The sequence below is a fragment of the Mobula hypostoma genome, chromosome X1 (assembly GCF_963921235.1).
Source record: "Mobula hypostoma chromosome X1, sMobHyp1.1, whole genome shotgun sequence".
Lineage (NCBI taxonomy): Eukaryota > Metazoa > Chordata > Chondrichthyes > Myliobatiformes > Myliobatidae > Mobula > Mobula hypostoma.
In genome coordinates, this window is record NC_086128.1 from 37,341,263 (window position 1) to 37,366,543 (window position 25,281).

At 45.4% G+C, this 25,281-nt stretch overlaps 1 protein-coding gene across 5 annotated transcripts in view; it reads left to right on the top strand.

Moving 5' to 3' along the window:
* The first annotated feature begins 219 nt into the window (after positions 1-219).
* Positions 220-25,281, top strand: part of LOC134340222 (uncharacterized) — a 35,098-nt gene continuing 10,036 nt past the window's right edge. Inside the window, exons 1-4 of one of the 5 annotated variants that reach the window (XM_063037200.1) lie at positions 220-477; positions 13,942-14,123; positions 18,674-18,777; positions 21,368-21,649. In XM_063037200.1, the coding sequence (XP_062893270.1) occupies positions 13,949-14,123; positions 18,674-18,777; positions 21,368-21,649 (561 nt within the window). In that variant the 5' untranslated portion in view covers positions 220-477; positions 13,942-13,948. Of the gene's footprint in view, positions 478-4,947; positions 4,993-13,941; positions 14,124-18,673; positions 18,778-21,367; positions 24,572-25,281 lie in introns of those variants that run through there. The other 4 variants (XM_063037196.1, XM_063037197.1, XM_063037198.1 and 1 more) reach the window with 4 other exon arrangements.

The window sequence follows — 25,281 nt, forward strand, 5'->3', positions numbered from 1 at the left end:
GCGGGTTTGAGCCAAGTTGTATCTCTCCTCTCAAGACCTCACTAACACTTTCCTAATTGAAAAACTGGGCTTGCACTCGAGGTCTCATTGTGTAAGTCTTCTAACGGTTAGAATCTTACCCACCCCACAACAGCGCTAAAATCTTTAAAATCTAACACAATTGTCTTCAATGCCCTAATGAATTTTGCCTCAAGCCTTTAAGATTCCAGGAGATTCCCGGGACAACATTGAGGATTCTGGCAGCCCCACGCTACCGCCGTGTCCCTGCCTGGTGTGCCTTCCCTAAGGTTTAAAAGATGAATCCCACATTTAGCAGAAAATCGAAGCTCTGTGTGACTGAGCAGTGGAAGTACTGGTTCTTGCAACTAGGATCAGATTGAGGGCTGAAACCAGACTTTCACTTTCGATACTAACATTCTGGCTGCGTTTTTTTTCTTGTTTTTCAACGCGGATCTGGGGGTCAGATGGTCGGCAGAGGTAGGAATCCGAGGCATTTCTGTTCTGAAAAATATTCACAAACTCCTCGGGGCTTTTCTTCATCGGAAGGGGTCGGTGGTGGGGTTTGCGGGTGGTTACAAAGGAAAACAAGAGAGCAACATCTGCATTAAGCTATTTGCAAAAGCGAAAGCTTCGACAAGAGTAAGCGGGGGATCCTACGGTGGGGTCGAACTTTGTTTGGATAAACGGCTCACTCTGAGACTGGTTGTAATCGTGATGTATTTCGCCAGCACAGATGGTTCTGCTTTAAACGAACGTGGCCTCGCCACTTGGCTGGTTATGTAGTTGCTTTCAGGATCCAGAGGCCTGAGCTAATCGCCAGAGCTTTCAAATTCAATACCATCATAACATAGTTTGAAGATTTAAATCTGGGTGTGCAAAGTTCAAAATAGCAAGTTGGCACCCGGCGGCGAGTGGCGCCCTTAACTCCGACCCTCAGCATGGTGGGTTCGGGTCCCAGCTAAGAGCTTAGAAATTTAGTCTCAGGCTCTTGTCGACAGTAAGGAAGTTGTAGCTTAGCTTTAAAGGGAGACGCCAAATTAAGGCCCTGTGAGAAATAAAGAATTATACAGCACGGAAACGGAGAAGTGTATCCTTGCCGGTCAAGATGGCTGTTCATGATAGTCCCATTTGCCTGCGTTTAGCCCATATCCCTCTAAACTTAAGTGTAGAACGCTATTTGCTTACTTTTATTATTTGCACGATTTGTATTTTTCTCTCTCCACATTGGGTGCTTAACGGTTTTTCAAATGGATTTTATTGGGTTTCTTTGTTTTGTGGCTGCCTGTATGAGACAAATCTCAAGGTTGTATAAAGTACAGATACTTCGATAATAAATGTACTTTGAATTACTCCTTCTAATTGTCTTTTAAATATAGTAATTGTATCTGCCGTTACCACTTCCTCTGGCAGTTTGTTCCATATACCTACCACCCTCTGTGTGGAAAAAGTTACTTCTCAGGTCCCTTTTTATATCTTTCCGCTCTCAGCTTGGACCTATGCCATCTAGTTTTAGACTCCCCAACATTGGTAAAAAGACCTTATCTACACCCCTCATCTTTTACAGTATATACCTCTATAAAGTCACCCTTGAGCCTCCTATACTCCAGGGAACAAGGTAACAAAAGAGGGCATAATTTTCAAAGTTCAAAGTACATTTATTATCAAAGTGTACTTTATACAACCTTGAGATTTGTCTTTTGTCTCATTCCAGGCAGCTACAAAACAAAGAAACCCAATGGAACCCATTAAAACAAGAAGACCATCAAAACTCAGTGTGCAGAGAGAAAAAAGACAAATCATACAAACAATAAAAGTAGCAAACAGCAATCAGAACTGGAGTTCACAAAGCCAGGCATCAGTGCAGCTGATTCAGAAATCCGTTAGTTGCAGGTCACAGGTGATTGGAGGGAAGTATGGGGAAATGTTCTTTACACAGAGAGTGGTGGATGCGTGGAATGCCTTGCCACTCTGTAAAGAAGTTACCTTTGATACCCCCCCCCCCCATACTTTCCTCCAGTCACCTTAAAATTATGCCCCTTGTATTAGCTCTTTCTGCCCTGGGAAATTTATCATATGTCATGAAATTTGTTGTTTTGTGGCAACAGTACAGTGCAAGAAGTATATTAAAAAAATACTATCAGTTACAATGTTCATGGGTTCATGGACCATTCAGAAATCTGATGGTGGAGGAGAATAAGCTGTTCCTAAAATGTTGAGTGTACGTCTTCAGGCGCACCTTCTGATGGTGGTAATGAAAAGATGGCATGTCCCAGATGGTGTGAGTCCTTAATGATGGATGCTGCCTTCTTGAGGCACCACCTTTTGAAAATGTCCTCGAAGATGGAGAGGGTTGTGCCTGTCTGTGATGGATCTGGTTGAGTCTGTAACCCTCTGTAACCACTTTCAAACCTTTGCATTGGAGCCTCTGTTCCAGGTTCTGATGCAACCAGTCAGAATGCTGGTCATGGTACATCTGTAGAAATTTGCTAGAGTCTTTGGTGACATACCAAATCTCCTCAAACACCTAATGAAATATAGTCACTGCCAAGATAGAACCTCTCAGTGTTGATGTATGACTCCATGAATGTCAGAGATAGGTGAGATTCCCATTGAGCCGTGAGTGATGTGACACCAGCTTTTTATTTTGAAATTTGTTAAACTGATTTGAATCCTCAAATTTGTGTGCTACATGAAGCTGCAACGAGCTATCAGGTCAGCGGAAAAGGTCATTGGCTGCAGTCTACCATCACTGCCAGACTTGTACAGTATGTTTGTGGTCTTCTGCTGATGCAGCCCATCAGCTTCAAAGTTCAATGTGTTGTGTATTCAGAGATGCTCTTCTGCTAGAATGTGTGGTTATTTGAGTTACTGTCACCTTGTCAGCTTGAACCAGTCTGGCCATTCTCCTCTGACCTCTTTCATTAACAAGGTGAACTACTTCTCACTGGATGTTTTTGTTTTTTCACACTCTGTAAACTCTAGAGCAGAGGTTCCCAACCTTTTTTATGCCATGGACCAATACCATTAACCAAGGGGTCTGTGGACTCCAGGTTAGGAACCCCTAGAATCTCGAGACTGTTGTGTGTGAAAATCCCAGGAGATCAGCAGTTTCTGAGATATTCAAACCGCCCTGTCTGGCACCAACAACCACTTCATGGTCAAAGTCACTCAGATCACATTTCTTCCCCATTCTGATGTTTGGTCTGAACCACAATGGTTGATTCAATATTTGCATTAATTAGCAGGTGTACAGGTGTACCTAATAAAGTGGTCACTGAGTGTATGTGTCCAGGGCAAAGAAGTGGGTAACGATTGTGGACACTACCCACCCAGTAAACTGCTTTTTCCAAATGCTCCCTTCGGGAAAGTACTATAGGACTATCAAAACAAAAATTTCACACTATCTTAAAAGTTCCTTTCCCCAGGCAGTTAATCTGATTAATTATTCTAGTCAGCTCCCCCCCCCCAATCTATTACTCCCGTCACTGCTCTGCACTGTAAACACTTTAGACCACTTTTTATAATTTTATTTCTTATTTACCAATAATTTTATTTGTATATAATTCTTTATAATTGTTGAAAGTTGTTGTTTCCAGTTGCACATCAAGCCTTGACCAACACAACACAACAAACCCCTAATACATATAAATGTCTTCTTTTTCTTCGGCTGTCTATCGATTTTGATGTTGACTGTGCTGAGAGTTTAGTCTCTGCAGGCACGTTTATGGGTCACAAGACCAGCATTGGATCGGCACTGTCTCCCACATCGGTTGCATTTGTGATTTGACTGGTCTAGCACCGAATGTCTGCGTTCATGACCTGCTTCATATTTCTTCTGCCTTTTCTCCTCGGTAGCTGGGATTGACTTCTTGACAATGCAGTGCCAACTTCTGCTGTCTAAAGCATCTTTCTCCGAGGTGTTGACATTCATGTCAGTGTTCTTCATATGGTGCCTGAGCACGTCTTTGTAGCACAGCTTCTGACCACCGTGCTTCCTCGTTCCTTCATGTAGCTCACCAGAGAAAACAGGTTTGGGTAAACGATCATCGCTCATTCTTGTGACGTGACCAGTCCAACGCAGCTGAGAAGCTGTAATGAGTGTTTCTACGCTGACTGTCCCAGCACGTTTGAGCACCTCCGCATCTGGTACCCTCTCTTGCCACTTGATATGTAATATTTGGCGTAAATGCCTGTGTTGTGTCTTGGTCAATTTCTTGATGTGCTTCCGATACAATGTCATCGTTTCAGTTGAATAAAGCAGAGCTGGTAAAACAGCTGTGTTATACACTTTGACCTTGGTTGCCATTTTAACGTCATGGCGAGACCAAAGTCGCTTCTGCAAAGCACCAAAGGCTTTTGTAAGTGATTGAATTCTCCTCATCAGCTTTACAAGTAAAGCTGATCCTTGAAAAATATGGTTTGAATTCCAATGGAAAACCTGGATCATTATCACATTGCAGCATGTTAGAGTTGTCAAATTGCTCTATTTCCAATTTCTTCACAGTGTCTGCCTGTTTTTCGAGTATGTTAAGTTGCACAGAGGTCTTTGAGAAAGGCAATGTGTAAGCTCAGATACAGTAACTGTGACCATAAGGATGTGATGCCAATCAACCTGATTCATGCATGTCTGTTAGAAAATCAAACATTTACCCAATACAGTCAAAAAGGACTCTGTTATCCTCCAGCAGACCAGCCAAAAATTTGCTATTTTTCATTCATATTTTCTTGAGGGGCATTCAACTGATCAAGTCAGTGAGGTTCCAGGCACAAAGAAAAATTGGTAAAACTGACCACGTGAAAAATACCAGCACAAGTTAAACACCTTTTGTGCTCGGGTCACTGTAGTAACTGTTGCATTTATAATAAATTACAGGCATCACAGAATAATTATATTGTATAGAAAAGAATTTGTTGTATGCTGATTAATGTGAATTCTTTTAGTTTTTACAGGCATCTGATACCAAGCTTGTCGTGATTCTTATGTGCAATCCTGTAAGTTGACTGATGAAGCCTGTAATCTTTAACATAATAACAAGAGATTCTGCAGATGGTAGAAATGCAGAGTAACACACAAAATGTTGGAGTAACTCAGCAGGTCAGGCAGCATCTACAGAAAGGAATAAACAATCAATGTTTCAGAGAGTCCTAATGAAGGGTCTCGGCACAAAACATTGACTGTTTATTCCTCTCCATAGATGCCTCCTGACTTGCTGAGTTCCTCCAGCATGTTAGACCATAAGACCAGAAGCTACAGGAGCAGAATTATTCTGCTCTGCCATTTCATCATGGTTGATTCATTTCCTTCTTAGCTGTGATCTCCTGCCTTCTCCCTATATCCCTTCATGCCCTGACTAATCAAGAATCTATCAACCCCCTACCTTAAATATACCCAATGATTTGGCCTCCACAGCCACCTGTGGCAATGAATTCCACAGATTCACCACCCTCTCTCTAAAAAAATTCCACTTCATTTCTATTCTAAATGGACGCCCCACTATTCTGAGTCAGTGTCCTCTGGTTATAGACTACCCCACCATAGGAAACATCCTCTCCACATTCACTCTACTGAGGCCTTTCAACATTTGATAGGTTTCAGTGAGATGCCCCCTCATTCTTCTGAATTTCAGTGAGTACAGGCTTAGAGCCATCAAATGCTCCTCATATGATAAGGCCTTTCAGTCCCAGAATCATTTTCATGAACCTCCTTTGAACCTTCTCCGGTACTCAAAGTGAGGCCTCACCAGTGCTTTATAAAGCCTCAGCATTACATTCCTCTCGAATTAACACCGCATTTACCTTCCTCATCACTGACTCAACCTGCAAATGAACCTTTAGGGAATTCTGCATGAGGACTTCCAAATCCCTTTGTAGCTCAGATTTTTGAATCCTGTCCCCATTTAGAAAATAGTCTACACTTTTATTCCTTCTACCAAAGTGCATGACCATATACTTTCCAACACTGTATTCCATCTGCAACTTCTTTGCCCATTCTCCTAATCTAAGTCCTTCTGTAGCCTTTCTGTTTCCTTAAAACTACTATGCCCCTCCACCTATCATCGTATCATTCGCAAACTTGGCCATAAAGCCATCAACTTCCTCATCTAAATTATTGACATATAACATAAAAAGAAGCAATCCCAACGCTTGTGGAACATCACTAGTCACTGGCAGGCAGCCAGAAAAGGCTCCCTTTATTCCCACTCTTTGCCTACCGCCAATCAGCCAGTGCTAGAATTTTTCCTGTAACACCATGGGCTCTTAATTTGTTAAGCAGCCTCATGTGTGGTACCTTGTCAAAGGCCTTCTGAAAATCCAAGTACACAACACTCACCGATTCTCCTTTGTCATCCTGCTTCTTATTCCTTTAAAGAATTCTAACAGATTTGTCAGGCAAGATTTTTCCTTAAAGAAACCATGCTTAGTACGGCCTATTTTATCGTGACTCCAAGTATCCCAAAACCACATCCTTAATAATCGACTCCAACATCTCCCCAACCACTGAGGGCAGATTAACTGGCCTATAATTTCCTTTCTTCTGCCGCTCTCCCTTCTTGGAAGAGTGGAATGACATTTGAAGTTTTCCAGTCTTCCAGAACCATTCCAGAATCTAGTGATTCTTGAAAGATCATTACTAATGCCTCCACAGTCTCTTCAGCCACCTCTTTCAGAACCTTGGGGTGTATACCATCTGGTCCAGGTGACTTATCAACCTTCAGACCTTTCATTCCCTAAACACCTTCTCACTAGTAATGGCAATTCAACACATGCCTGCCACTCTTGAACTTCCAGCATACTACTAGTGTCTTCCACAGTGAAGACTGATGTAAAATGCTTATTCAGTTTGTCCACGATTTCCTTTTCCCCCATTACTACCTCTCCAGCATCGTTTTCCAGAGGTCCATTATCCACTCCTGCCTCACTTTTACACTTTATATATCTGCAGAAACTTTTGGTACCCTCTTTAATTTGGCTAGCTTACCTTTGTGTTCCATCTTTCCTTTTTTATTTTTTTAGTTTCCTTCTGTTGGTTTTTAAAAGCTTTCCAATCCTCTAACTTCCCACTAATCTTTACTCTATTATATGCTCTCTCTTTGGCTTTTATGTTGGTTTTGACTTCCCTTGTCAGCCATGATTGCATCATTCTTCCAAAGAAGAATACTTCTTCTTTGGGATGTGTGTGTATATATATATATCCTGCGCCTTCCGAATTGCTCCCAGAAATTCCAGTCATTGCGGTTTGCCATCATCCCTGCTAGTGTTCCCTCCAATCAATTTTGGCCAGCTCCTCTTTCATGCCTCTTTAATTCCTTTTACTATGCTGTAAAATTTATATGTCTGACTTTAGCTTCTCCTTCTCAAATTGTAGGGTGAATTCTATCATATTACTAGACAACGGGGTGACCCATTGGGGCACCCTTTGAGACAAGGGTAGTGCAGTCTGATGTGGCCAGAATGAACATTAAATTTTCCTGAATGCTATTGCTATCTCTTTGATTTGTAAATTAAAGAAGAAAAACTCAACTTATTAAAGAAGAAAGACGCATAGCAAGACAAATATGTGACCAGAATGAACATTAAGTATCCATGAAGTAATTTTGAAGGAATCGGGCTTGCTGAGTCAGGTCTGGAATTAAATGTCCGATGTAATGATGGATTTGGCCTTGAATACCACAGAAAGATTCCATCGATTCCCAGTTGGAATGACTTCCTTGGCACCAAAGGATGTCATTTGGAAGAGGCAATTGTATTGTCTGATGTTCTTGCTGAACTCGTTTGCAATAGGTTCATCATTGCTGTACAAATTGAGGAGTTCATTAGGTAAAGGCTGCAAATTGCCTATCCTGACCTGTCCCTTCATACAGCAGAAATGTGCGGTTTCTCCAGTGAATAGGAAGGCACGACAGTGAGGGCATACTCTCGTCATCGAACCAACATCAGCAGAAATGTGACGGCATGTGAGTCGTGCATTTTGCCTTGCTCTTTCTCTGTCGAGGTATTGTTGTCAAAATTGGCCATTGTCATCTTCAGCAACTCTCGCAATAATTACTCTGTGCCGCATATTCTCCAGTTGATCTTTCCTTTTCTCCTCTGTCTCTTCCTCTCGCCTCCTTCTCTGCCTGTTTTTGTCATTCTGGAGACACACAGCCCTTTCATCCTTCGTCTCTTCATCTCTTCTACCATTTGTTCTTTCTCTCTGATCCTGGAGTCGTGCAGCCCTGGCCTGATCGGATTCCTGCTGTCTCCTCCGTCTGTGCCTATTGTTGTCATTTTGGAGACGTGCATGCCTCTCCTCCTCTGTCTCGTCTTCTCTCATCTTCTTTGTCCTGACTCTTTGATCCTTCCGATTGTTGTTCTCTCCCTCTCCTTGCCGCTTCCCGACGACGTTTGGCATCATCTCTTCACCGTAATGTCCCCCTTCTCTTTCCACGCGGCATAATTAGGTTATCCATATATTTTTACCCTAATGCTTGATGGAAGATAAGAAGCAGTAACACCAAAGCCTCCAAGCTGCTGAGGCTGGCTGTGCGCATGCGTCGGTCTGTGGTGTCGCTGTCTCCATGTAAGGTGGAAGCGGCTCTGTGGGAATCGTGAGGCGCTGCTGAGGTTGGCCGTGCGCATGCGTCGGTCTGTGGGTTCGCGGTCTCCATGTGAGGTGGAAGCGGCTCTGGGAATCGTGAGGCGCTGCTGAGGCTGGCCGTGCGCAGGCGTCGGGCTGTGGCGTCGCGGACTCCATGTAAGGTGGAAGCGGCTCTGTGCGCATCGTGAGGTGCTGCTGAGGTTGGCTGTGTGCATGCGTCGGGCTGTGGCGTCGCGGACTCCATGTGAGGTGGAAGCGGCTCTGTGCGCATCGTGAGGCGCTGCTGAGGTTGGCCGTGCGCATGCGTCGATCTGTGGGTTCGCGGTCTCCATGTGAGGTGGAAGCGGCTCTGTGGGAATCGTGAGGCGCTGCTGAGGCTGGCCGTGCGCAGGCGTCGGGCTGTGGCGTCGCGGACTCCATGTAAGGTGGAAGCGGCTCTGTGCGCATCGTGAGGTGCTGCTGAGGTTGGCTGTGTGCATGCGTCGGGCTGTGGCGTCGCGGACTCCATGTGAGGTGGAAGCGGCTCTGTGCGCATCGTGAGGCGCTGCTGAGGTTGGCCGTGCGCATGCGTCGGTCTGTGGGTTCGCGGTCTCCATGTGAGGTGGAAGCGGCTCTGTGGGAATCGTGAGGCGCTGCTGAGGCTGGCCGTGCGCAGGCGTCGGGCTGTGCCTTCGCCGTCTCCATGTAAGGTGGAAGCGGCTCTGTGCGCATCGTGAGGTGCTGCTGAGGTTGGCTGTGTGCAGGCGTCGGGCTGTGCCGTCGCCGTCTCCATGTAAGGTGGAAGCGGCTCTGTGCGCATCGTGAGGTCCTGCTGAGGTTGGCCTTGCGCATGCGTCGGTCTGTGGGTTCGCGGTCTCCATGTGAGGTGGAAGCGGCTCTGGGAATCGTGAGGCGCTGCTGAGGCTGGCTGTGCGCAGGCGTCGGGCTGTGGCGTCGCGGACTCCATGTAAGGTGGAAGCGGCTCTGTGCGCATCGTGAGGTGCTGCTGAGGTTGGCTGTGTGCATGCGTCGGGCTGTGGCGTCGCGGACTCCATGTGAGGTGGAAGCGGCTCTGTGCGCATCGTGAGGCGCTGCTGAGGTTGGCCGTGCGCATGCGTCGGTCTGTGGGTTCGCGGTCTCCATGTGAGGTGGAAGCGGCTCTGTGGGAATCGTGAGGCGCTGCTGAGGCTGGCCGTGCGCAGGCGTCGGGCTGTGGCGTCGCGGACTCCATGTAAGGTGGAAGCGGCTCTGTGCGCATCGTGAGGTGCTGCTGAGGTTGGCTGTGCGCATGCGTCGGGCTGTGGCGTCGCGGTCTCCATGTGAGGTGGAAGCGGCTCTGTGGGAATCGTGAGGCGCTGCTGAGGCTGGCCGTGCGCAGGCGTCGGGCTGTGGCGTCGCGGACTCTATGTAAGGTGGAAGCGGCTCTGTGCGCGTCGTGAGGTGCTGCTGAGGTTGGCTGTGTGCATGCGTCGGGCTGTGCCGTCGCCGTCTCCATGTAAGGTGGAAGCGGCTCTGTGCGCATCGTGAGGTCCTGCTGAGGTTGGCCTTGCGCATGCGTCGGGCTGTGGGTTCGCGGTCTCCATGTAAGGTGGAAGCGGCTCTGGGAATCGTGAGGCGCTGCTGAGGCTGGCCGTGCGCAGGCGTCGGGCTGTGGCGTCGCGGACTCCATGTGAGGTGGAAGCGGCTCTGTGCGCATCGTGAGGCGCTGCTGAGGTTGGCCGTGCGCATGCGTCGGTCTGTGGGTTCGCGGTCTCCATGTGAGGTGGAAGCGGCTCTGTGGGAATCGTGAGGCGCTGCTGAGGCTGGCCGTGCGCAGGCGTCGGGCTGTGGCGTCGCGGACTCCATGTAAGGTGGAAGCGGCTCTGTGCGCATCGTGAGGTGCTGCTGAGGTTGGCTGTGTGCATGCGTCGGGCTGTGGCGTCGCGGACTCCATGTAAGGTGGAAGCGGCTCTGTGCGCATCGTGAGGTGCTGCTGAGGTTGGCCGTGCGCATGCGTCGGTCTGTGGGTTCGCGGTCTCCATGTGAGGTGGAAGCGGCTCTGTGGGAATCGTGAGGCGCTGCTGAGGCTGGCCGTGCGCAGGCGTCGGGCTGTGGCGTCGCGGTCTCCATGTGAGGTGGAAGCGGCTCTGTGCGCATCGTGAGGTGCTGCTGAGGTTGGCTGTGTGCATGCGTCGGGCTGTGCCGTCGCCGTCTCCATGTAAGGTGGAAGCGGCTCTGTGCGCATCGTGAGGCGCTGCTGAGGTTGGCCGTGCGCATGCGTCGGGCTGTGGCGTCGCCGTCTCCATGTAAGGTGGAAGCGGCTCTGTGCGCATCGTGAGGCGCTGCTGAGGCTGGCCGTGTGCATGCGTCGGGCTGTGGCGTCCCGATCGTCATGATGGCCGATCAGGTCTCGGGTGAAAGGCAGCCTGTTGATTTTGATGAATAAGCAATTTTATACGAATATATAACCCTGAACTTTGCCTGCATTCTGTAAGTCAGCGCATTTTAATTCGATTTAGCCAAAATAAGTGCCGCTCTAATGCACCGTTTGCGCTAATTGGAGGTCACAAACATACAGAGCATGAGAGTTTTAGTAGTCTATAGATGATCACTGGTCCCCTAAGGGTTCCTTTACTTTAAGGTCTCTAATCAATTTTGGTTCTTTACACAACACCCCATCCAGAATAGCTGATCCTCTAGTGGGCTCAACTACGAGCTGCTCTAAAAAGCCATCTCATACGCATTCTACAAATTCCCCCTCTTGGGATCCAGCACCAACCTGATTTTTCCAATCTACCTGCATACTGAAATTCCCCCATGACATGCATTTTCTATCTCCCATTATAATTTGTAGACTATATTTTTACCACTGTTTGGAGGTCTGTGTATAACTCCCATCAGGGTCTTTTTATCCTTGCAGTTTCTTAGCTCTCCCCATGACGATTCTACACATTCAGATCCTATGTCACCTCTTTCTAATTATCTGATTTCATTTTTTATCAGTAGAGCCACACCACCCTCACAGCCTACCTGCCTGTTCTTTTGATTCAGTGTGTACCCTTGGACGTTAAGCTCCCAGCTGTAATCTTCTTTAAGCCATGATTCATTGATGCTCACAACGTTGTACATGCCAACCTCGAACTGTGCTACAAGTTCATCCACCTTATTCTGTGTACTGCGCACATTCAAATATAACACCTTCAGTCCTATATTCACCTTTTTTGATTTTGTCCTCCTTTTACATTGCAACTCATCCTTTTGACTGTAATTTTTGCACTATCATCAGCCTATCATCAGCCTCTCCTTGCTAGCAGTCTCACTGCACACTGCTCCTGTTTGTAAACCAACTACCTCATCCTCAGCATTATCACTCTGGTTCCCATCTCCCTGTCAAGTTAGTTTAAACCCTCCTGAACAGCTCTAGCAAATCTGTCCGCAAGGATATTGGTCCCCCTCGGGTTCAGGTTTAACCCGTCCCTTTTGTACCGGTCGTACTTTCCCCGGAAGAGATCCCAGTGATCCAGAAATCTGAACCCCTGCCCCCTGCACCAGTTCCTCAGCCATGCATTCACCTGCTACATCATCCTATTCTTACCCTCAGTGGTGCGTGGCACAGGTAGCAATCCAGAGATTACTAACTACCCTGGAGGTCCTGTTTTCCAGCTTTCTACCCAGCTCCATAAAAATCTCTCTTCAGGACCTCCTCACTCACCTTTCCTACCTGTATCGTTGGTGTTAATATGTACCAAGACTTCTGACTGTTCACTATCCCCCTTTCGAATGCCGTGGACCCGATCCAAGACATCCTTGACACTGGCACCTGGGAGGCAACATACCATCCGGGTGTCTCTAGCATGTCCACAGAATCTTATCTGTATTCATTTAACTGTGGAATCTCCTATCACTACTGCAGTCCCCTTCACCTCTCTTCTGAGCCACAGTGCCGGAGATCTGGTTACAGTGGCTCCCCCTGGTAGGTTGTCCCCATCAACAGTATCCAAAGTGGTATTCTTATTATTGAAGGAAACAACCACAGGTGTGCTCTGCACAGGGTGTGCATTTCCCTTCCTTCTCTGGACAGACTCAGTTACCTGCCTTCTGCAACCTTAGACTGTCTACCTCCCTGTAGCTTTTATCTATCACCTCAGTTTCCCATATGAGCCAAAGGTCATCGAGCTGCAGCTCCAGTTCCTTAGTACATTCTCTGAGGAGCTGCAGCTCAGTGCACCTGGTGCAGATGTGGTTATCCGTGAGGCTGGAGATCTCCCAGAATTCCTGCATCTCACACACAGAACAAAACACGACCCCTGGAGCCATTCTCACTGTACTAACTCTGCCCTAACTGATAAGGAATGAAAAATAAAGAGGAAGAAGAAAACTTACCAGATACTTACCTTGCCAAGCCTGATGAGCCAAAGCCTTCCCACTCTTAACACTGGACCACTCACACAATGGCCGCTCCGCTTGCTCCTGCCTTATTTTTATTTGACCTTTCTAATGAATCCCATTCACTAATCGAGCACAGTCCAACTCCAAAAAACTGCCGTGAAGCACTGGCTTTTTTAAACTTTAGCCGTGGACCTAACTGCTTCTTCTCTTGCTCCCCCTCACTGATTAGGCGCAGTCCTTTTGTGTGTGTTGCTCACGGTTCCCAGCACCTGCATAATCTCTTGTGTGTATGTTGAAGATATTAGTTCAATGGGTCATTTTTTGACCTTGGTTATCCTTGCATTCCTGACGTAGTCTTCATATCAGCAGCACCAAGATGATATCATTCCCCATTAAAAGGGAACTTAAGACTCCAAGAAGCACCCATCAATGATCACACTATGTTGGATTGTGATGTGTCTGGGTTAACCCTTATACATTGATCGCTTAAGAACTACTCCTCCACCCCAACTTGAAGATAGACTAATCTCACTCTTGACCCACACCAATGGCAAGAGCACAATGCCTTACCATGGCAACAAGGACAACCCTTCAACCCAACCAACTTCCTGACACTGCCCTACTTCTCCTGACCCTAGGAGATTCCTGATAAAGGCTCCAATTTTCACACTTTCATGCACCCAGCCACTTCCTTGAGCTACTGAGTTCCTCCAGCATTTTGTGTGTGTTGGCCTGTAATCTTTCCCTACTGGCAACATTAATTTTAATGTGATCATACAGTACTTCTACATATGTCAAACCCACCTCCAGGCTTAGTTTCAGCTGCATGAAACTCAGAATGTAAGGTGAATGAAGAAAGGAAGGAAAAATCTTGCATTTAAGTTGCATCTTTCAAATCTCGTGAGCAGTCCTACGTGATTTTCAATCAATTACCCTTAAAGTGCAACCACTGTTAATACAGGAAATGCAGCGTTCAGTGTTAGCTTTTTGAGCTTAAACAAACTTCTCTGTTGCAGTTTAAAAATGGACAGAACCATAGAGGTGTCTGATCTCCCCACGGGTATTTCAAAGCGGAGCCTTGAAGACAAACTCATGATTCATTTCTTGAGGGCTAAGAATGGAGGAGGTGAAATCATCGATGTGGTGTTCCCAACTGAGTTGCTGTCATCTGCACTTATAATCTTTGAAGAGGCAGAAGGTAAGATGCAAAGCAAGAAATTCCAGGAAAAACAAGGCATGAGAATGTCAGGCAAACAATGATGAAGTGAACAAGGTTAATTTGAGCTTAAGACAAAAGGAGAAATGGAAAGCAGTTTAGTTGACAACTAGACAACGGGGTGACCTGTTGGGGCACCCTTTGAGAGAAGGGTAGTGCAGTCTGATGTGACCAGAATGAACATTAAATTTTCCTGAATGCTATTGGTATCGCTTTGCTTTGGAAACTGAAGTAGAAAACCTCAGTTTATTAAAGAAGAACGACGCGTAGCAAAGCAAATATAGCTCCTCTCCGTTTAACGAAGGACAGTTTTGATGACATCATTTCTGGTTTATCTGCCATCCAGGACATCTCAAATGTCCTCTTTCTTTAAGGATCATGATTTCCCTTCTGTCGTCATCAATGATGCCCTCACCTGCATCTCCTCCATTTCCCGCACTTCGGCCTTCACCCCATCCTCCTGTCACCACAACAGGGACAGAGTTCCCCTTGTCCTCACCTACCACCCCACCAGCCTCCGGATCCAGCACATTATCCTCCGCAACTTCCGCCACCTTCTACAGGACCCCACCACTAAGCACATCTTTCCCTCTCCACCCCTCTCCGCTTTCCGCAGGGATCGTTCCCTCCGCAACTCCCTGGTCCACACGTCCCTCCCCACGGATCTCCCACCCGGCACTTATCCCTGTAAGTGTAAGTGCTACACCTGTCCCTACATCTCCTCTCTTGCCACCGTTCAGGGCCCCAAACAGTCCTTCCAGGTGAGGCAACACTTATGAGTCTACTGGGGCCATCTATTGCATCCGGTGCTCCCGGTGTGGCCTCCTCTACATCGGTGAAACCCGATGCAGGCTGGGGGACCGCTTCATCAAGCACCTCCGCTCCGTCTGCCACAACAGACAGGATCTCCTGGTAGCCACCCACTTTAACTCTGCTTCCCACTCCCATTCAGATATGTCCATACATGGCCTCCTTTACTGCCAGGATGAGGCTAAACTCAGGTTGGGGGAGCAAAACCTCATATACCATCTGGGTAGTCTCCAGCCCCTAGCCATGAACATTGAATTCTCCAACTTCCAGTAATTCCCTCCCCCTCCCTTCCCCATCCCTGTTTCACTCTGCCCCCTCCCCCTGCTGCCTATCACCTCCCTCATGGTCCCACCTCCTACTACCCATTGTGTTTTCCCCTATTCCTTCTTCACCTTTCCTGCCTATCCCCTCCCTGCTTCCCCTCCCCCACCCTTTTATCTTTCCCCTTACTGGTTTCTCACCTGGCACCTACCAGCCTTCTCCTTCCCACTCTCCCCCCACCTCCTGATGAAGGGTTCCAGCCCGGAACGTTGACTGATTCATTTCCAGGGATGCTGCCTGACCTGCTGAGTTCCTCCAGCGTGTTGTGAGTGTTGCTCTGCCACCCTTGTGCCTCTCATTGTCATTCTGGAGACGTGCAGTCCTTTCATCCCCCGTCTCTTCATCGCTTCTGCTGTTTGTTCTTTGTCTTTGATCCTGGAGACGTGAATTTCTCAGCTCCTTTGTCTCTTCCTCTCTCCTCCTGTGTCTGTTTTTGTCATTCTGGAGACGTGCGGCCCTTTCATCCCCTGTCTCTTCATCTCTTCTGCTGTTTGTTGTTTGTCTCTGATCCTGGAGAGGTGCATGCCTCTCCTCCTCTGTCTCTTCTTCTCTCATCTTTTTTTTGTCCCGACTCTTTGATCCTGGAGTCGTGCGGCCCTGGCCTCATCCGATTCTTGTTCTCTCCCTCTCCTCGCTGCTTCCCGACGATGTTTGGCGTCGTCTCTTGACCATAATGTCCCCCTTCCCTTTCCATGCGGCATAATTAGGCTGACCACTTATTTTACCCTAATGCTGGATAGAAGATACAAAGCACTAACACCAAAGGATGCCGATTATTCTTGACGATGTGGTTGGCGCTCTCCTAAATGTTCGTGATATAGTCACCGCTGTCCTTTGCCTGCAGCAAAGGGTTTTATGGGTGTCCTGAAATAGAGCTGCCCTGCCCTTTTGCTCCGGTAGGTGTTGCTGCTGAGGCTGGCCGTGCGCATGCGTCGGGCTGTCGCGTCCCGATTTCCATTATGGCCGATTGGGTTTCGGGTGAAAGCGAGCCGGTTGATTTTTGGCGAATGAGCAATTTTATACGAATATATAAACCCTGAACTTTGCCTGCATTCTGTAAGTTAGCGCATATTAATTCGATTGAGCCGAGAAAAGTGCGGCTGTAATGCACTATTTGCGCTAATTGGAGGTCGCAAACAGACAAATAGACAGACAGAGCGTGAGAGTTTCAGTAGTATATAGATGGCAAGGTTTGTTTTCTTTTGGGTCCATTATATTGATTGTGATACTTGAAGTATTTAACTCTGTCACTCATGTCTTGCAGATTTTCCCTCTCTGTACTCTGTATTCCATTCCCACCTTCTCTCTCTTTTCCCAGGCATAACCTCCAAGTACCCTATTTTCAAATATCTACACCTATCCATTGTTGCCACTAGAAACATACAGAATTTTTGTTCAGATGGGCTGGACTGCGATCAGCACTGAAGATTCATTGAAAAGAAATACAATATTTATTGACAACACTACGTTAGTAATGAGTGGGAATGAGAATAGGGCAAATGACTCAGCAAATAATCTACTATACCTGGTGGTCAAACATTTTAATTCCGATTCCCATTTCTGTTCTGACATGTCGGTCCACGGCCTCCTCTTGTTCCACGATGAGGCCATCCTCAAGGCGGAGGAACGATACCTTATATTCTAACACACACAAAATACTGGAGGAACTCAGTAGGCCAGACGGCATCTATGGAAAAGAGAATAGTCAACGTTTTGGGCTGAGACCCTTCTTCAGGATTGGAAAAACAAAAGATGAAAAGTCAGAGTAGGAAGGTGGGCGGAGAGGAGGAAGTAGTACAAGGTGGTAGGTGATAGGTGAAACTGGGAGAGGGGAGGGGTGAAGTAAAGAGCTGAAAAGTTCACCTATCACCTTGTACTTCTTCCTCCCCTCTCCCCTCCTTCTAATCTGACTTCTCGTCTTTTTTTTTCCAGTTCTGATGAAGGGTCTGTTTTCCATAGATGCTGCCTGGCCTGCTGAGTTCCTTCAGCATTTTGTGTGTGTGGTTCGGATTTCCAGCATCTGCAGATTTTCTCTTATTTGTGATTGTACACCTTATATTCCGTTTGGGTACCCTCTAACCTGATGGCATGAATGTCGATTTTGGTAACATTTTTACCACCCCCCTCCACTCTGTTCTCTTACCTCCTCTCACCTGCACATATCACATCCACCTGGGATTCCTCCTTCCCTTTCTCTCTCCTGTCCTATCAGATTCCTTCCTCTTCAGCCCTTCATCTTTCCTACTCACCTGGCTTTGCCTATCACCTTGTAGCTATCCTGCTTCCCCTCCCTCTGCCTTTTCATTCTGGCATCTTCCCCCTTCCTTTCCAATTCTGAAAAAGGATCTCAGCCCAAAACATCGACTGTTTTCTCATTTCCATAGATGCTGCCTGACCTGCTAAGTTCCTCCAGCATTTTGTGTGTGTTTCTTTGGATTTCCAGCATTTGCAGACTTTTTTGTGTTTATAATCTATAATACTGTGTTAGTTTATCCTCAAAGCAGTATCCCTTCGAAAAGTAGATTGAAAGTGGCCTTCATAAATCAGATCATTGAGTATAGGAGTTGTTTAAGACGTTGGTGAGGCCTACTTTGGAGTATTCTGTAGAGTTTTGGTCACCTACCTACAGAAAAGTTATCAATAGAATTGAAAGAGTGCAAAGAAAATTTACAAGCACATTGGCAGGACTTGAGGACCCGAGTTAAAGGAAAAGGCTGGATAGGTTAGGAGTTTATCTAGAGAGAAGGACTCAGCTTTAAGGCAGAGGTAGCAAAGTTGGGTAGGCAATAAAATAGATGCACGAAGAAGTCATTCAGCGCCACATACTTTTCAGTGATTATTAGGATGGAGTTATATGTGAGAGAGGTTTAGGAATATGGTTTGTAGTGGAGTGAAGAAGCTTGGGCACATCTTCGTTCTCCAATGTCCTCCAGATGTGGCTTGACAGAAGAGAGTGAGATGTAGAGTCATAAAGGATGGGAACAGGCCCTTCAGCTCACCACGTGCGCACTGGGCGTCAAACATCCATCTACACCAACCCTACTTTCCCTCTTGCATCAACTTCTACCCCACTGCTCTACCTTCCTTTACCTATGCTCATGGTAACCAATGGCAACCAACTAACCTACTACCCTGCACATCTTTGGCACGTGGAAGGATACAAGAGCACCTAACGGAAAACTATACGGTCATAGGGAGAATATACAAACTCCACACGGACAGCATTTGATATCAGGATGAAACTCTGATCTCTAGCCCTCTGAGGCTGCAATGTTAACCATTGTGCTGCTCTGGGTTTACCTGCTTGACAGTTCCTATTGATACCCCAGAAAGTGTGTGACAGTGTTAGTGAATGTGCATATCTATGGTCTTAATTGTATGTTTTTGTATTCCTTACTCAGTGGCTCAACGTGTTCTTCAAACTGAAAATCAGATTCTTAAAATTAATGGGAAACAGCACAAATTAAAAGTGAAATCTGCTAATTCTGAGATCAAAGTTGATCAGGTAATTAAAAATCATTGAAATCTTTTCAGATATATTTTCTGGTACATATTTCATGACTATGACTACTTGTGAACTGACAAATTAAGGCTCAGATTTTTGCATGTGTGGTACAAAATAAGGCTCTGAACCATGCTTCATGTTGCATTGATGGCAAGGGTTCAGCCGAAAAGTTATAAATGTTTTTAGAAAATGCCTTTTTTTTAATGGATTGAGAATGACACTAGTAAACAAGGTGCCCAATGGCGACATCCTTCAGACAGTTCACGAAACTTCTTCTCCTTTCAAATCGGATTCTGCTACTATTGGAACCTGTGACTTACATTTTGACGGTGTGTTTTCGGGCTGATTGAGCGATCTGGCTCTTTGCTGTCTCCAAGGGAGTTCGGTGAGATTTCACATGGAGTGTGCAGCCTGCAGACAGGGTTCAGGCCCATGATTGACTGCATTTCTTGCCGATCTCGCCAACTGAAGAGTTGAGGGAGATGGAAATCAACAAGGACAAGAGTGGAAGGCAAGCAGGTGTTCAGCGCCATCTGCCTGCGTTTGACCGGTCTCTTTCTCCCTCTTGCCTGTTGCTCCTGGAGGAAGATGCCTGTGTGTGACTAGACTCTCTTTCCCTCTCACTCAATGGTGCCAGAGTTATGAGTCTTGGGCAAGGTTTGATTGACATTTGTGATCAAGGTTTGTGGATTGAACTCTGTAATTCATGGGGTTTTGGCTTCTGGTTACTCCTTTTTTTAATTGCTATTTTGTGCAACTTTGATCGGGGCAGACTGGCTCTGCTGCCATCAGTCAATGAACAACGCAGTGCTGAGTTGAACTGAACTGAACAGTCCTAAACTGTGTCAATGACTTTGTGGTTTGATGTTTTATATTCTGTGTTTTTTGTTCATTTTTTGCTGTTTGCGCAAGGGTGTTTAATGTTTTCTTTGAATGGGTTCCATGGTGTTTCTTTGTTCCATGGCTGTCCCTGGGAAGGTGAATTTCAGGATGTATACTGCATATATACTTTGATAATAAATGTACTTCGAATCCTTATTATACCATTAGAGGATAAATAGGAAATATGAAATATACAAAACACTCAGTGGCCACTTTATTAGGTAGCTCCTGTGCCTAATAAAGTGGCCACTAAGTGTATTTGAAAATCTTTGTGAAAATTTGATTTTTTTTTTACAGTGTCATGTTTCTGGTTTCCATTGAACAATGGTTTGAGAAATTAACCTGAGGGCTTTTTTTTTGACTAGAGGACGTTGGGGAATCTTTTTGAATTCAGATGTTGGTTAAGTATGTTGATTATTTTGTTGATGATTATGATTTAAATCTCTTAATTTTTTTTTGTTGCTGAATTAATGGGACCACATAGAATGCCATTATGCATCTTGAAGTTCTTTCAATATGTGCACAGTGTGTTTATAATGTGAAGTGGGCTGTATAAACTTGTACCAATGCTGTGAGCAGCTCTAACCCTGCCTTTCCTAAATGAAGTCTTGACAATCAATCCACAGCATCACTGGAGAGTGTGTAGTGCATTGAAACTGTCATTGAATTTATTACAGATATTCATGTTTACACAATCATAGCCTCCTCACATCCCTCTGAAGTTAACATTGGATACAGCATTACCACGGTTGTGTGCTTTTTCATAACTTGGTACGGTTTCCCCTTGACCTTTCTTTAAGGTACCATTTTTTTACTTAAGATAGGTCAGAAGAGGGGCCTACCCTCCATCAAGTTCATACTTAGAAAGGTGCTGGAATAAAGGCTAGCAATATCATGAAGGATCCCACCCACCCTGGTCAGGGACTGCTTGTCCCACTCACACCAGGGAGGAGGCACAACAACATCCACGCCAGGACCACCAGATTCAAAACCAGTTACTTTCCCCAAGCAGTAAGGCTGATCAACATCTCCACCAACTAACCTACCACTCTACACCCCCAGCCACCACGACGTTATCATTTCCTGTCAGCCACCTTATGTTAAGACTCTCTTCTACCTAGCGTCACTTTATGGACATACAAATCAATGGCATCATGGTAGCGTAGCGGTTAGCGAGACGCCATTACAACTTGGGCCTCGGAGTTCAAAGTTCAGTTCCAACGTCACCTCTAAGGAGTCTGTGTACGTCCTCCCCATAGAATGCGTGGGTTTTCTCCAGGTTCTCCGGTTACCTCCCACAGTCCAAATACATACCGAGTAGGTTAACTGGTCATTGTAAGTGATCCCATGGTTAGGTTAGGGTTAAATCGGAGTTGTCAGGGGTTTCGGGGCAGTGCAGCACGAGGGCATCAATAAATAAATAAATAAACAAGCTACCTTATGTTTATTAAGTTTTTTAATTTATTATGTTCTTTATCTTACTGTGATTTTTTTTTGTGCTGCATCCAATCTGGAGTAACAATTATTTTGTTCTTTACTCTTATGTACTGGAAATGACTTTAAGCAATCTAGAATCAGGTGAACACATTCTAATTTAACATTTTCATCAGATTTAAGCTATTTAAGTAACATTTCTTTCAGTTTTCAAGTCATTTACTATTTGTTATGGACTCTTAAGAACTGCTGTCAATTTTTTATTTGCCAACAGGTCATCCCCCATATTTCTATGACAATAGACTATGGAAAACTCCTTGATGGGAAAAGATTAATGAAAAATTTGCAGAAGACACACAAAGCTATCCAGTTTGGTTTTGATCCCAAAGTAGAACAATGTACCGTGGGTGGAACATTCTCAGCCATCAAGGAGCTCAGTGGAAAGATTCATCACCTGCTCACTTTAAGTTCTGACCAAAGCAGTGCCAACTCGAATGAAACTAAGCACCAACTGCAGGGCAGCCTGGAAAGTGCAGATTTCAGTGGTTCAAACAGGGTGAGGAAAGATGCCTGGAAATCCAATGCAGCCTCTAATGCCAAGGGGGATAGTTTCGAATCTCAAACTAAGTCTAGATTGGAAAGTTCACTTCGTAGCAGGAGAGGCAGTGATTTGCAACAATTCAAAGAGGAATGCACTAGCATTTTAGAGGATTACACCTTATTGATGGATTCTGATATTTACATGTATATTCAGAAATTTTATAAAGACCGGTATCAAAACATCCTGCACAAATACTGTGTGGAGGTAATAGATATTAGCAATGAAGGCATCACCACAGTACTTTTGCAATTAGCACCCGGCTGTTTGGACAGCGGAACATCACTGCAGCGAGCATATCATGAACTTTCTCAACTCTACCAGGAATTTGAGTTCACGCTTCGCAAGGAACAGGTGGAGAAGGGAAGTCTAACTTCTGATGTCAAGCTGCTACAGAACATCTATATCAATCTCAAGGCACAATTCCCCCAAATAAATTTCAGTGAAGATCCGAAATATTTTTACCTAATAGGCAGCTCAAATGACTGTTCATTGGCCAAGAAATACCTACAGGATTTGAAAGGGGAATTGAAAGTTATTTCACAGAAAGAAAGGCATGTGACATCAGGCAGCTTCCCTGAAAGTCACCAGACTACTAACAGCAGTGCATCTTACTCTCTGCGAGAATTTAAGGGCAGCGGTTCACTTAATCAACATGGTTCAGATGTCAGAAAGGATCACAAATTAGCTCCAACCTTCAGTAGTAAAAGGGAAGTTGATAGTGCTTATCTTGCAGGAAGCAGCATTGCTAAGGATGATCTGGTTCTTAAGTCTGAGCAGACAGCTGACCAACTGATGACTGGCTTCAGTAAGGCAAGAAGTCTACCGACGGACACCAGGAATTGGGATCAACAGCAAGTTCCCAAGCACAATACTACTCCCGATGAGATCGTTATTAATACTAATAAATCATTAGTCAGTGGAACAGAGCAGTTGGTTACACCCAAAAAAGGATCTCTTGCCAAGAGCAACAAAGATTTTTCTGTGTTAACTGATCAGGCCAAACTATTGAAAAGTCCTGACAAAACAGGCTGTGATATTTTGTTCAAGGGAGGTGAAGATTCTTCCAGTCTTTGTACAAATAAAGGACTCCGACATTTCCAATTTAACAAAAGCAACAAGGCCCAAGGCCCTGTAAAGCCATGCCACTTTGAAACATCAGCTGGAACTCTCTTTCATCAAGGAGAGCTGCTGGACACCATGCAGACAGTTCATTCCATTGCTACCACCAACAATTCAGAAGGTCCATCAAGTAAAACACCTTTGAGAAGATCCAGTAGTTTCTCTGGATGCTTGAAATCAAAATGGCCTTCTGAAGCTGTCAGCAGTTTCAAAGAGAAGCCCGCTGAAGTTGCGCCCTTCACTGAAGAGCTTCTAGTGGATTCAGATGTGTGGTCTTATCTGAAGGACATCCATACATCCACTATTAGACAGATTATAACCAGCACAAACGTTGTGGTGAATGAACAGTTGTTGGGAGATACCACGGAATTGAAATTGACAGCACGGAACACAGATGATGTCAAAGCTGCAAAGGAAGATATTTTGTCAGTTTACACCTGGGCCATGAAGCATTTGACTCAGCAGCTCCTTTCTCATAGGGATCTGGGCATTGAAAACATTACAGAGGAAACTGTGGAGATTTGGAAAAGTAAACTAAAAAGAAAATTCCCCAAGGTAAAATTCATTGTTTCGCAGACTGGTTTCCACATTATTGGCACATATGAGCATTGCTTTAAAGTGATAGCATCTTTTAAACCTGAGTTAAAATATGCATCTGTGGAAGACTTACCCTGGATGGACACTACATCCATATCAGCTTATAACCAGCATGCATTTCTTGAAGCTGAAAAGTCCAAGGACGCAGCAGAAGAGAACCTAACTAAATCTGCAAATAGTTTGCCGTCATTGGGTCAGTTTCCTTATGACAGGAAATCTGAAGACTTGAACACTTCAGGCATCCTCATGGGTAGTGTCAGTCTGCAAACAATGGCAAAAAGAGAAGAACAAGCTTCGTTTCAGTCAAATAATGAACCTACTGAAACCATGGGTCAGGGGAAGGCAACAGGGAGCTCCAGCATTTGTAATTCTCAGCCAGATGGAGAGGAGCAGCTTTTGTATAAGCAGACAAAGTATCTGAATGAAAAGGATAGCCCTGTATTAATTTCAAGGCAGGAGCCGAGTCAATTTATGAATCAGAAGAGGTCACCAAAAACTCTTGATGAGGGGAGTAGTTTTGACTCGCTTCATGGTCAGGTTGATTATAAATGTCCAAAAATGATCAAGCAGGTTGGAGATGTGGAAGGAATCAATGCAAGGAAGACATTACCAGATAAATTTCATTTTGCATCCAACAAGCTATCAAAGGAAAGCCACTGGTACAATAAAGCGAGCAGCTTACATCACAGTAAGGTGGACAGCGGGATGCAATCATTGCCAGTGCATTATACGGGCATATTGGCCTCATCATTGCATCAGGGGAACAATGGCCAACATATCACCAAGTCAGCTACAGATTCAAAAGACCAAATGCAAGCAAAATACGTCGAGCAGCAAACTGAGAGGAATGAGGAACTGCCTCAAGAAAACAAGGTCATGAGAAATTCTCAGCAAGGTCAACCCAGAAGTCCAGCTATAGGAATGGATGCACAAGAGCTAAGTGAACCAGCCATGGCATGTAACAACTGCAAGAAAAGTGACGCGTTGTCAAAGGTAGACTGTGGCCAATGTCAAGCCAGCGTTCAAAATATGGTCCCAAATAAAAATGAAAGCCGGGGCATGCCTACCATGATGATTACAGTTCTGAATATTAGATTGGATGGATTTTTCAGAGAAATGACCATTCAAATAACCTATGACATCCCAGATGGTATCCAAGGGGTGAGTAACCTGGTGTAATTAAGAAGGATTAAGCTTCTTGTATTACTTGAAGGTCATAATTCTGTTCTCAGTTTGTCCACTGCTGTCAATATTGAATTAATCAACCAGGAACGAAAGGGTTACTGTATGAGGAACGTCTGGCAGCTCTTGGGCTGTATTTCCTGAGTTCAGGAGAATGAGGGGGGATCTCATAGAAACATTCCGAATGTTAAAAGGCCTGAACAGATTAGGTGTGGCAAAGTTATTTCCCATGGTAGGGGAGTCCAGGACAAGAGGGCACGACTTCAGGATTGAAGGACGTCTATTTAGAACAGAGATGCAGAGAAATTACTTTAGTCAGAGGGTGGTAAATCTGTGGAATTTGTTGCCACGAGCAGCTGTGGAGGCCAAGTCATTGGGTGCATTTAAGGCAGAGATAGATAGGTTCTTGATTAGCCAGGGCATCAAAGAGTATGAGGAGAAGGCAGGGGAGTGGGGATGACTGGAAGAATTGGATCAGCCCATGATTGAATGACAAAGCAGACTCGATGGGCTGAATGGCCTACTTCTGCTCCTATATCTTATGGTCATATTTTATGATGAATAGCTATTGATAAATGCCAAGGTTCCAGTATCTGTTAAAACATGCAAGACCTTTGACAAGGTACTGCACGTTAGGCTGATCTAGAAGGTTAAGAGTTGAGACATCATTTTACAGATGTACAAGACGT